General features: G+C 41.5%; 1 protein-coding gene and 1 pseudogene across 1 annotated transcript; both read right to left on the reverse strand.

The window, feature by feature from the left end:
• Positions 1-398: 398 nt before the first annotated feature.
• Positions 399-2,513, reverse strand: LOC139541751 (gamma-interferon-inducible lysosomal thiol reductase-like; annotated as a pseudogene).
• Positions 2,509-13,103, reverse strand: LOC139540839 (phosphatidylinositol 3-kinase regulatory subunit beta-like). Its single transcript, XM_071344842.1, has 11 exons — positions 13,057-13,103; positions 12,399-12,490; positions 10,874-10,979; positions 10,625-10,723; positions 10,261-10,441; positions 9,739-9,864; positions 9,498-9,640; positions 9,181-9,357; positions 8,970-9,041; positions 8,670-8,843; positions 2,509-6,371 (listed from the first exon to the last, which is right to left on the reverse strand). The coding sequence occupies exons 2-11, from the start codon at positions 12,406-12,408 to the stop codon at positions 6,167-6,169; spliced, it is 1,293 nt and encodes a 430-aa protein (XP_071200943.1). The 5' UTR covers positions 12,409-12,490; positions 13,057-13,103; the 3' UTR covers positions 2,509-6,166.
• Positions 13,104-13,202: the final 99 nt, after the last annotated feature.

A 13,202-nucleotide genomic window follows, 5' to 3' on the forward strand; every position in this document is an offset into this window, starting at 1 on the left:
TAATATTAAACAAACAAGGACCAGTAACCCCCCTGCAACTCACCTTGTACATTTTGCAGACCAAGTTGAAACGCGATGACAAAGCTTGGTCCTGAAAGTCACGTCCTGTGTGAAGGGAGAGCTCGGCTTCAAACTGATGCACGAGAACGCCCTGAAGACCAAAGCTCTGTCCGGCCAAAACACACGTCCCCTGGGTTACTATTAATGGGGTAAGAAGACCGTGCCGGGACTGAAACTAGGTGCACAATGTAGATAACATGGCTATAGTACAGCTAGGGGTGAGTATCTACTGTTCATCAACAATGGGGTTACCGAGTAATGTTTTTTGAGCGGATACAGTGCTACTTAAAACTCTTAAGTGTATAGCTGGTCATGCAATCAAACACCATGTGCCGACGTCAAGCCTGTACATTGATATTCCACTTCCTCCTCCTTTGCTGCTTTGCAGGAATACACAGATGACTGTGACGTCGGCACATGGTGTTTGATTGCATGAGAGGAGAACAGAATGCAACCAGAGCCCTTGATGTAAACAGGTGCACAAATGCATTTTGAATGGCGAAAAATGCAATAGCTAAAACATTAAGTTAAAAACAGTACAATACTCACAGGTTGGGCAGCATCAAGAATGTTAGCTGCAGATTCCATGCAGTAAATGACTGGGAATGCTGAGTACCGACCCACTGAATGTAGAATACATGCCTAAGCGGAAGGTATGACATCATGAATGAACAATATTTCAGGTTACAAGCAGTTTGCCATTTGATTGGCAGGCTCACCTCAATCATGTTACCATGACACTCTGGTTCTCCATGTTGACAGGTGAAGGGAGAATTCCCTGAGGGAAGCTCCTGTGAAAGAACACCAGGAATAAGGCTGCAGCATTAACACAACACAATATTTACTTCTGTAATTACTGTTGATTTCTCTAATGTTCTTATTCATTCAATAGTCTAACTGAACATGGATCTATCAAAAGACCTGTACTGAGGTACAACCTGAACTTCACTTTTAAAAATGTGCCCTACTGAACATGACCCAGTGCTCTCCACTTCGAGAAGAGGCCTACCTGTGCATTGCCGTAGGGCACCAATTTGACGTCCATGATGTCGTGGAGCATGGCCCAGGTGGGAAAGAGCTGCTGGGTGAGGAAGGCCTGGACACAGGCTCTCATAGTACAGGGTCACCTCCACTCGGGGTACCGCCAAGTTGGGTCTGGTGGCATTGAGCTCTAGACACTGCTTCTGAACCTAGACAGGATACATGAACATGTGTGATACATGTTCAGGGAAAGCACGTGTCGTGGAATTATTCTAATCAAAAGGAGAGACTTACATTTCTTCAAAACAAGTCAACTTTATTATTTATTTACTGCAGTAATGGAACTTGTCAATTAGCCCCCCATTGGTGATTCGTTGAGAGCCCAACCAGCAGGACTATACCACAGCATTTTATAGCAAAGTCCCTCCTCCTGGGTGTTCATGACAAATGGAATGGGATGGGAATGGAATGGGTCACAAGGAAAAAAATTGTATGAAAGATACTAATAATTGACAGCAAACAGTATCTGCTGTAAAAACTGTTCTGGATGTGTAAAAACCAGAGTCTGGCCCCCAGCTCCATATTGTAGTCATCCCCCCCTGGTACCCCCAGTACAGAAACATTAACTCATGCTATGGAATGCAGTCTTGTTTGGCTTATCACCCAAAGACATCGTAAATCTTCTGTCAGCATAAATCTCCCAAAGGCCCATCCTCAGTAGAACACACAGATTCAAGTGTTCTAATAACTCACTATTCTGTTGCATAAAACAACCAGTTGATGCAATAACAGTATTATAACATAATCTTGCAATCTATGTTCTCACACACAGCAGGCTTACTCTTTCAATTAGACAAATAATTACTTGCCTGGAATTTACCTGAGAATGAATATTGTGGGAACCAAAACAACTTCCAACCCCCAGTTACATGTTGAATGTTTAGAAATCATAGTAAAATGGAGGGCTTTAAAATTCTCATGAAGACACATTTAAGGTCTTAACTTGAACCGAAACAAAACGGCTTGTTGGCGTCACATTCTCATTGAGGTTTGGCTTCAGTCACACGCCCTCACGAAATGTAGGACCTCTGGTGAATATGGGATATACACTGACATTTACATATATTGTAGGAGAATGTCTTAATGCTTGGTGACATTACACACAAAGGACATTTGATTTGTAGAAAATGACGCTTTAATCATTCAACTGCGACAGATGAAATACTTCAAGCCAGAATCAAGAAAAAAACATGAATAGATTTGATAAAACAGCAGTTGTCATTATAATAATGTCTCAGTGCAGTTATTCAAACTTGATGATCAAAACGTACCCTACATTCTATTGCAATTTCCAAACTCCTACACCACTGCGAAGGGGGGGGGGGGGGGGGGTATTCACAAGCCGGTTTGGGCTTCGACTTTCCTTGGGATTTCTTGAAAGTAGAGCAGCAAAAAAAGTCAAACAGGTGCAAACGTCATGTTGCTTACAGGTACTGAAGCCAAAGCCTTCCTTGACACTTATCTCAGACAACACTCTGACCAATTTGAAAAGCCAGTGGGTTGGAGCTCCTCCCACCAATGATTAGTATCATCCTCAGATGTGCTAACGAGATGGATTTTTGTGACCACTTGAGAAGCCAAACTCTCTCATTGGACATCCCACAACAATTACAACAGCCATATCATCTCTTCAGACACTTCTCTTTACGTAGAGACAAATTGGTTGGCAAAACAGGCATAATAACAAACATAAAACTTAGGCCAGAGTAAAAGCCTTCTAAATTGATTGATTAATTACCTAATAGATCATTAATAACATATATACAGTCACAACATCAAGGCAGTAGCTAAATAAAGCAGTCCATCATCAGTAGTGACTAACTACAAAGAAAATTGCCAAGACAACAGTGAGGAACATCATAGACCATCTGACCACATTTTGACAGTAGATATCACAATTCTCCCAATGTTTACACTCAATTGCCTTCTGAGCAAGGGATTACTTTTCTCAGAAAATAGTTGGTAAAAATGTCAACAAAAAGGTATTTTGACAACTATACTCTTTTTAATAAATGGTTAATTTAGTCCTATACAAAACTACCAGTCTAACAAATACAACATGAAGATATACCATTGTTTATGTGCAGCCAGAAAGTAATGCAATAACAATTTTACAGAGTTGGACTAATGCTGCTTACAGTCAATCTTAAAGTGCATTTTGCAATGTTTTGGGGGGTTTTCCATGTTTCAAAGTACTTAACTCCAACCTATGTCAATGTTGTATAAATTGCAGTTTCACAAATACAAAAGTTAAAAACCAAGCAGTCTTAAAAACATTTGAAAGTCAAGATACAACAAACATTACGACAGAATTTCATTCTAGATAAGCTTTTGAGCAGACAAATAGATTGTTAGAAAACAGTCTTTTTAATCTATTTGGTTATTTAGAGATTGTAAACACATTAAATATAAATGTAAAGAAGATTTTTTTTAAATCACATTAGCTTATTCAATTAAATCTGTTCAGGTTATGATGAACGAATAACAAAAACACTGAAACACAGACGGGTTTAACGGCCTTTCATAAAAACCCTTTTCAAACAGATCCTTAAAAGTGCCTCTTAAATGATGCCATCCTTGTCTTACAATGAATGAGTGTTTCTGACCTATCATAGCCGGTTATTGTAAATAAATAAATGAGCATGTTCAAGTCCAATTGTAATAAAACTCCTGAAACATATTAATGTCTTTGTAGTGCATTTACAGGTCCAGATTTAAATATTGGCAAGGCAACCTCCCTACTCAAACCTCAAACGTTTACCCACTCACACACTTTCTCTCACAAGCTGAAGAAGCGTTTGGTATTTTATGTTGCACCGTCATAACAGTCTGTGGGGCAATCAAGCATAGCTTTAGTCATAATCTCCAATATGGGCCCAAGCACACAGACAAGGCAAGGGGAAAGGTATAACAATTCCTCTGAGCCTGGCTCACTGTGAAAAGACTGTCTACACTTTGGAGAACAAGCATAGTCTTACACTGCAAGTGCAATTTCAAAATAAACAGGAAACTTTTTTGGATTGCTCTCTCTTTTTACATTCATCTGTCATCTCTCTCCAAGGAGACCTTTTCTCCTAACTACCATATACACATAAGAAATGGGTTTACCAGATTAACATAACACACAAAACAAACAATGTTGACAGTTATAAAACTTACATTTTCACCAATCCCAACATGCTGGGCAATTGAATCACTCCTAGTAGTGAGCAATAAAATGCACCAATGCAATGTCATCATAATATATAAAACATCGTCCACTTCTAGCACCAATAACCCCGTCACCCCTGCTTTTGCTAAAGGTTAAGAACATGATAATAATACTTTACAAGATCTCTAAATCAAGTGAGATTATTGCGTGCAAAAGCTAATGTTTTATGACCTTCTGTGTCCCTGACGTTGGATTTCTACCTCAATACCTCCTCTAGTCTTTTAAAAAGGTCTGATTCATACACGACAAATGTGAGGGTTATCAATTTCGATAACGAGGCGTCATCAAGTTGTCTCCTAACTCGCTGCATAGTACTAATCAGTTTGTCAAAGTAGTTTGTTCAAAATCTAACAAGAATATCTTGTGTATGTTAGCATTACAAAACAGATTTGGAAGCTGAGAAATAAGTGCATTCATAAAGTGTGGCAGGTAAGGTCCAATGAAGGAAAATGCGTTTTGAATCATTGAAATAGGCTACTTATACCTTAACGAGAGACTGACAAATTCCTCAGTTCATACAGCATACATAACCTAATGTCAGCTGCAAGCAACTCAACCCCCACAAGATTTACCAATGATCGACTCGAAAAATGTGAACATAAATCCATTTCCAACATGGACAATTCCAACACCCCCATCATACACACACTAATGCAGGGGTGGGCAAGTTTTGTCTTCATAGTGTCTTTCCTTTAAATCAGCTTCTGATTGAGACCTGGGAAACCAGATGTGTGCACTCTGAGCAGGCAGTGGCAGTAGTGCCAGATACAACTCTGAGGGAGTTGCCCATCCCTGCTGCTCTAAGGCAATCAATAGTGAGGTCCATTTCGGATTTCCAGTTTCACACACAGTGCTGTACAAAACACTTGGCATCTGATTGGGGCCAGGCATCCACACGGACTCTGATTTACAGAGAAATAATGGAAGACAGAGGATTAGAACAGAAGGCACTTTCACCACCAAGTGTTCCACCATGTTCTACTGTGAAAGGGCACATAGCATGAAAGGTTACACAGAGAGCAGATAGAATGCTTTCTTTGTGTGTGTGTGTGTTCCCCAACGCTGTGGATTTTTTGTTTGTATTAATATGAACTTGAAGTAAAGAAATAAAACACTGACAGTTAATAATTACTGTTTTACCTCAATTAGCCACAAAATCCCTAGTTTGAAAGCAACTGTTTTTCTGGAAGCTTTGCTGCGCCATTTTCCCCAAAATCTTCCCCCACCTGTGCCAACCCTAGTAATTCGCGTTCAACCAATGAGCTTCAGCCCCTCGCCATGTCAGTAACAGCTGGCAAGTTGCAAATGAGCGAGACAGAAAGGAATGACGTGGTGCACATATGGACGTAGTACGCAATTTTGGCTCGTGAGCGGTTCTTTCAGAACTACTGGCTAAAAAGTAGTCAAAAGTACTGGAGAATCCCTTTAAGCATTTTACCACAGTGGACAATGTGAGCAAGGCTTAATGTAAACAGAAAAGCGCTGCTTGGTCTTTTTGTTCTCCATGTCTTGAATATCAAACCCTCTCGCAAAAAGCCCCTCTTTAACTGTAGAAAAAAGTAACAGAAAAATAAAGAAATACATTTCAAAGTCGATTTCAAAAGAATCTACAGCAATTACTTTCAGAGATTTAAAAATGTTTCTCCAAAAACTGTGTAGTGTTGTAGAGACTTAACAAAAATAGAACATGTGAATGTGCTCTTCCATGTCAAAATCCACTCCGCTCATCCCCTCCTCTCAAACCCAACGTGCAGAAAGCTGTTTGCTTTTTGTTTTCTTGTATGGGAAAAGTGAGGGTTTGTGGTCTTTATGAGTTCTGTTTGTTTCCTCTGTGTGTGCCAGGCCCTGTCCGGGTTATCTTGCTTCTCTTTTGGTTCGCTGCTGGGTTAGGACAGGACATGCCAGAGTTACATTCAGCAAGTCATTGTGTTGGACCAGGGAGGTGTGTCTATAGTGAAGCACCAGCTCTCTCAGGGAGCTGTACAGGTTGTAGGGCTTGGCGAAGCCGTAGCCCGTGGAGGTCTTGAATATCACACAGTGCTTGATGTCCCCGTCCACACTGCATGAATAGATATGTGAAGTCAAGAACAGAACCTTTGGTTAGCCGAAACACAGCAGTCAACGTGATATTTCACCCCAAAATCACAGTTTGTCAAATGTTTTTCAAGACCTCAGAAGTGGACTACTATCAAGATCTACACACCATAAATGTTCCTGCTACAGTGGTTCCTTATGCTGCGACATGTTTGTGGTAGATGGTGGCAGATTGTGGTAAATGACCTCATTCTGTCATTGCGCCACACTATCACAAGAGGGAGTTAGAACGCTGGTTATGCTTTTGGTTTCTCTCCCTCCCCCCGCAAAAATAATTGCTTTATTTACCACAGTGTTTTCAAGACCTGAGCTATTTATTAATTTACTTATGAACTGTACTAGTTTATTTAGGCAATTAAATGAATGTTTAGGTTAGGCATATTTTGTAGGCTATTTTGCAGAACGAAGCTTTTTGCAGCACTCATTCGTGGCTTTGGATCAAAATAAATAAATACCGACATTCTTTATGCAATCCCATAGGTTTGAACAAGCTGAATCAGTTGTGTTACTGCTTGCTGGAACAAAAGCCTGCACCCATAACTGCCTTTTGAGGATAAGATTGGCCAACCATGTTTTTAGATGGTCCCTATATTTCCTATGCATTTGAGATTTTCAGCATCTCGCAGGTGAGGCCGGAAAACATCTGATAAATCTGGCTAAACCAACTGTCTAGCCGTATTCCAACCCAAATCATTCTGTGTTCACTAAAGCCTTGTTCACACGGCAAGCCTTAATGCTCAAATCAGTTTGGAATACTGACTGTCAAACAGCAAGTTACAAGTGACCAAATTGCATTTGTGTGTGTTCAGACAGCAGTCATTTGCTGACATGGCTATGCTAGTTGTAATCCTAATGACAGGTATGTGTGCAGTGGTGTAGGCTGATTGGTGGTGGTGCTCGTGCTTCCTATCACTCAGAAATTATGTAGCTAGCTACGGTGGTGACAACAATGCCTGCCATGGACGTCTCCTAGTTGCTTTGAATGTTCAAAATGATAGTGTAAGAAAACATGTAAAGCCTGAAAGGATAAGATGAACTTTCAAAAAACAAGTCCTTTTTGGCTAGCCACAGCAGTCAACTAGCTAGCTAGGAAGCTGTTTAACTTTCTAGCACATTCACTAATTTGTTTGTAAACAATTAACAAGCTAGTTAGATACCACATGTTCTTGTAAAACTGTCAACAGAGTAGCTAGCAAGCAACAAGATATGCCAAATAACAGTCTAAAAACCACTTGAGGTAAACTAAATTTGACCGTACAGACACAAGTCAGGAATCAGATTGGTATCTGATTTTAAACCACCTACGAAGGTGGTTTGAAATGTGTCTTGAAATATCTGATTCCATGTGCTTTTGGCTGTTCAGACTGCAGGGAAAAAACAGATTCAAATTGGATATACAATTCAGATTGCGGGAAAAAATCAATAGTTACATATCGGATATTATTTTTGACGATATATCGTATCGTTTTGGCAATATTGCAATATTATGTTTGCGCTAGTTTTCTGTACCTGCACCAAAATGCCAGTATTCTTCCTTCATAGCTTGTTCTCCATCGTATTTTTAAATAGGGACCCAATATGTTTTCAGCACTTTTTTTTTCCATTACTGAGCAAAACTTGTTTTCTCATGGCTCTGTCACGATCGTCTTCGGGAGAAAGAGAGGAGGACCAAGGTGCAGCGTGAAGTGAATACATTCTTCTATTTATTTAAGAAGAACACTTAACCAAACTAATACAAAACAATAAAACGAACGTGACGCTATATATAATAGTGCAGACACAAGCAACTAACACATAGACAATAACCCACAACCCACAATACAAAACAGGCTACCTAAATATGGTTCCCAATCAGAGACAACGCAAAACACCTGTCTCTGATTGAGAACCATATCAGGCCAAACACATAGAAATAGACAAACCAGACATACAACATAGAATGCCCACTCAGATCACATCCTGACCAAACAAAACATAAAACATACAAAGCAAACTATGGTCAGGGCGTGACAGGCTCTCTCTTGCCACTCTGCAGAAGCAATATTTTGGAACATTGAATTGCAATAAAATCACAGTATTGAATCACAATACATCTAGAATTGTGAGAATTGCAATACATATCGTATCGTCACCTAACTATCATGATAATATCGTATCGTAAATTCCCAGCCCTAATATGCAAAAAAAAAATCGATTTGAGTCACTTCAAACTGCCAGTGTTAACAAGGCTTTACAGACCCCAGGTCAGGCTAACGGGACTCACACTACAGAGCAGGCATAGGAGCCCTTCTGGGACTGGCTGTCTCGGATCAGGAAAGTGCCGTCACCCTTTCCCCTCAGCAGCTCCTCGGCTTGGCTGCGCTTGATGTCGCCCACGTACCAAGTGCGCTCGTCGAGGTGCGGCAGGTCTTCCTCCTCATCCACCAGAGAATACAGGCTGGGAGGTAGAGGGGAAGAACGGCAGACATGGGGAGGAAACCAGTGTCAATACGATACACGATACGACATGATAATACGTGGTAATACATTACAACTGGCTAATGGCCACATTGGTTTCACTCACTCTTCCATGTCGTTTTTGATCCCCAGCCACTCGTTAATCTTCTTCTGTCTGGTGCCCTTCTGATTCAGCCACCTGGGACGTTAACACAAGCAAACTGTTAGAGTGCCATGTTCCTAAATATTGCAGTGTGTGTGTGTGTGTGTGTGTGTGTGTGTGTGTGTGTGTGTGTGTGTGTGTGTGTGTGTGTGTGTGGTAGAAGGGTATAACTTACACCAGGTACTGGTCTCGAATCTTTTTCAGCTGCACGAGGTCCGTTTTCAGGCTACTCATCTTCTTATCGATCTCTTGTTTGTCTGTCGCATGCTCCTTCAGGTCCTGCCCTAGCTTCCTCTTCCTGTCATGGATCTCAGTCACCCGCGACTTCAGCTTATCCCAATTACTTTGGATTCTGGGAGATGGAGCGACAACATTGTTAGGTCCCCCACTTTAAAATCATGATCACGACCAGCTTCATAGTCAATCAGAGGGCTAGTTCAAAGCCTGTATCACAACAGGAAAATCCTAGAGCAAGCAATGTATTGTGGATACCTCTCAGTATCTTTGCTGTTTCCCTCCCCGAGGAACTGGTCAATGTTCTCCTTGCTATTGCATTCTTGGGTCTCGCACCCGTCCTCTGAGATCTTGATGGTCTCGTTGAAGGCCTCGATGGCCGTGCGGTTCATCTGTAACTCCTGAAGTACAGGGAAAACAGACGATATTGTGCTCATTTCAAATGCTATGGAGCCCAGACCCAAATGTGACAGTGAAAACATAAGTGTTGGATATGTACCTGAGAGGTGCGAGTATACTCTTCATACAAGACGTCATATTCCCAGCTCTTCTCCTGGCACTGTTTGTGGTACACCTTCAGTTGCTCTCCTACTGCTTCCACGTTGTCCCCTTTCACCACCTGATCCTGGAAACAACAAAGACCACAAGTCACTAACTGACCACAGCACTTGAGATGTTGAGATAAAGTGCATTCAATATGGGCTCAGTGCATTTCAAATAGAGAAGGGCAGCAAGCAAACTGTTCTCACCTAAACAGAATTGTTTGGTGACATTTCAGACAAGCTTAAGTGCTCTTGGGAATGCCATGGGTTATTTTCCTTCACGCATGTTCCATAAGAAATGTAGGGCCTTCCAGAAAGCATCAGAGTGCTGTTCGAAGGCTACATTCCTTATCTCTTATAACATCTCTATTTAAAAACCAAGGAGTCCCATTAAGATATGGCCCGGAAGCCAAACCAAGACTGAGGCCCTTCAGAACAGGATACAGAACACTATAATAATAATAACAGAATGAGCCTACCTGCTGATATTTGGAGATTGGGTACAGAAGCCGTGAGTCCAGCTTGGGGTTGTACTGGGCCAGCGATTCGTGGTGATAATACAGGATGAGTTCCACCACAGAAGCAAAGGTCAGCGGCTCAGAGAAGCCATACTTGCCTCCTTGGTGGAAGATCTTGATCAGCTGGTTGTTTCCTCCTTTCCTAGAAAAGTCCAGAGACGTTGTGCAACATTACTGAGGTTCTGTGAAAGACTCTGGAAGCTATCCAAAGTGGTAAAATGCCATTGCACTTTAAATGAGTGACTAGGCAAGCTCAAATTTGGAGTGGATTGTAAAAGGGACAAAATAGTAAATTTTAGAAAGACTTCATTATTAATACCCTTACCTGAGAGTCAATGTATATTCTCCTTTCACCTTGCTTGAGGCATCTCGGACCAAGAAAGTGCCATCTGGTGTGTCTCTCATCTTGTCATTCACCTCATCTCTGGAAAAAAATATATACAAATATATAGCATGATTATGTAATTAAAGATGGGTGAGTAAGACGAGTGACAATATTTTTTTCTTGAAACAGAAGATCGTGGTTTCAACTGTAAATAACCAAGTGTGGATATCCATTATTTTAAATTTTTACCTGGAAATGTCTCCCCAGTACCACTCTACATCAGACATCTTGCTGCCATCCCCATTGATGACAGAAGCTGCCATGGCTTTGGTTTTGGAAGGCTTGGAAGATAGGGCTGTCAAAGGAATCAATAGGTGGTGGTGTTACAATACAGTGGGACATCCAATCAAAATTTACCCAGGAGGCAAAGATGGGTTTTTAGTGTAATAACCTTGTTAAAACCAAGTTTATTTGTTATAATTAATTGGTATTAGATTTAAAAGATGATCGAATTGCTCCTGAATTGTAATGTCATTAATGCATTTATTTTTTAATAAATATTTATTTAATGTACAAGTGAATAGGCTGGTTTACTTTGAAGTTTAAGTTTTGACCAATAAGGTAGCTTGTTAAGCTGTGGCCAATGGGAGAGTTGACCTGGTTAACAGGAAGCCTGGGAAAAAAAGACCTTGAAAAAGGAGGGAGAGACGTTGACAGAGAAATGTAGAGACATTATCAGTGTTGGTGAAGAAGAATAGAACAAAACCCATATCTACCGAGTTTTGAAGGGACATACGGATTTGATTTTATATGAGTTATTATTATTTTTGTTAAGAAACACTTGGAGGCTGAAGCTACCGTCGCGTCGTGGACGTATTTGACAGCTCGAGGTTAGCCTAGGATAGTGCGAGACCTGGAGGGAATTGCTTGTGGAAGATGAACGAGTTCATGTTTCCATGGGATATCTGTTGCTGCTAAGGAGTACTGTTGGCATTGATAGCTGTGGATCTTGTGAGGACACCTGCTGGGAACTGCTATACTTCAGTGAAGAAATATCAACGAGTAGTGAGTAACTCCAACGGCGGGGCGCTTCGGGACTTTATGTATGGCATACTTTTTTTGGAGGGCCAACGGTAAGTGTAACAGTATAACTTTAAACCGTCCCCTCGCCCCGACACGGGCGCGAACCAGGGACCCTCTGCACACATCAACAACGGTCGCTCACGAAGCGTCTTTACCCATCGCTCCACAAAAGCCGCGGCCATGCAGAGCAATGGGCAACACTACTAATAGGTTTCAGAGCAAGTGACGTAACTGATTGAAACGCTACTAGCGCGTACCCGCTAACTAGCTAGCCATTTCACATCCGTTACATAAGCTTGCAAGTAATTTGGACATGGGTTGTGCACGACTCATTGGGGTTTATTGTTTTTAGTTGTTTTGATGTGGTACATTGAATTTGTGATAATATACATCTTTACACTTATGTCTGTTGCATTGGTGGAGTCATTTACTGTTTCAGTTTAATTTAATGCATGGGAAAGCATATCCTTATATAATAACACAAATCTATAATAATTCTATCTGAAGTTAATACTCTAGTTGTCCTAACCTTACCGAGTTTACAATAGGGATTCTTATTGGAGATGTCCTTCTCACCTAATATCCCATGCTGTTCAGATATTCTAAGGTAATATGTTGAGAGTCACATTCGAGCCTGGTGAGGGGGTTACATTAGTGAGTGTGCTAAATTGTTGTGAGCTTGCGTGTTTACCTGATGACATCTGGTCCAGCTCTCAGGCCCTCGCCACCAGCAGCCTCTCCAGCACCTGAACCTGGGCAGAAACCTGATGACCTTCTTCTGACCTGGACACAAATAAATACACTCATACATAAGTCATTCAGAGGACGGTGGAAAACTTTGCTATAGAGTTGTTCAATGCGATAGGGGGGGGGGGGGGGTCATATTTTACATTAGTACCAGATGGATGGGTGCCATAATAGGACTTCAGTTACTAACATGTGGGACATTGGAAAGGTGCTGAGGGGATGTATATTCTGCTGACTATAGAGACTACTGTCCTTCCAGGAAAACAGACAGGTGTTATGGCTTCAATCTCTTTCTGGCTCAATCTGGGGCCCATTCCTACAGCCAGAACTCTGTAGACTGACAACAGCATGCGCTCAAGAGGATGCTGGCACTGTTAATGCATTCTCTTCCTCTCTGTGCCTGTAGGCTGGCCAGTGTGTCTCTCTCGCAGGCACAACAAAGCCCTCATAAAAGTGGCAGAGGGACCTGCCGCTTATGAAGATGGCAGGTTTTTATCCCCCTTCAAGATTAGTCTAAATTTGAGTTTAAGTAAAAACAAATATTTTGTCTGAACGTTTTATGACCAACATAGGTACAGTATTTGTTTAAATGTGAAACTGACCCAGCGGTGAGCAGAAGAGGGCTGAAGAGGAATGCGAGGGTGTGGAGGTCCAGGCTGTTGCGGGCCGAGCTCTGGCCCACTCGGTCCAGGTGTCTGAGCAGGTAATGCAGGGTAAGCAGGCCCGGCAGAGGCACAGCCGGGGGCTC

Source organism: Salvelinus alpinus, chromosome 16 (genome assembly GCF_045679555.1).
Source record: "Salvelinus alpinus chromosome 16, SLU_Salpinus.1, whole genome shotgun sequence".
In the NCBI taxonomy this organism is placed as follows: Eukaryota; Metazoa; Chordata; class Actinopteri; order Salmoniformes; family Salmonidae; genus Salvelinus; species Salvelinus alpinus.

Bases quoted from the DNA above. Each gene is read 5' to 3' on its own strand.
- LOC139540839 (XM_071344842.1), bottom strand. The intron at 10,442-10,624 runs GTAAGGGTATTA...GGACTTTTCTAG, and splicing joins GAATATACATTGACTCTCAG to GAAAGGAGGAAACAACCAGC. The intron at 9,042-9,180 runs GTAAGTTATACC...TTAACGTCCCAG, and splicing joins ATTCGAGACCAGTACCTGGT to GTGGCTGAATCAGAAGGGCA.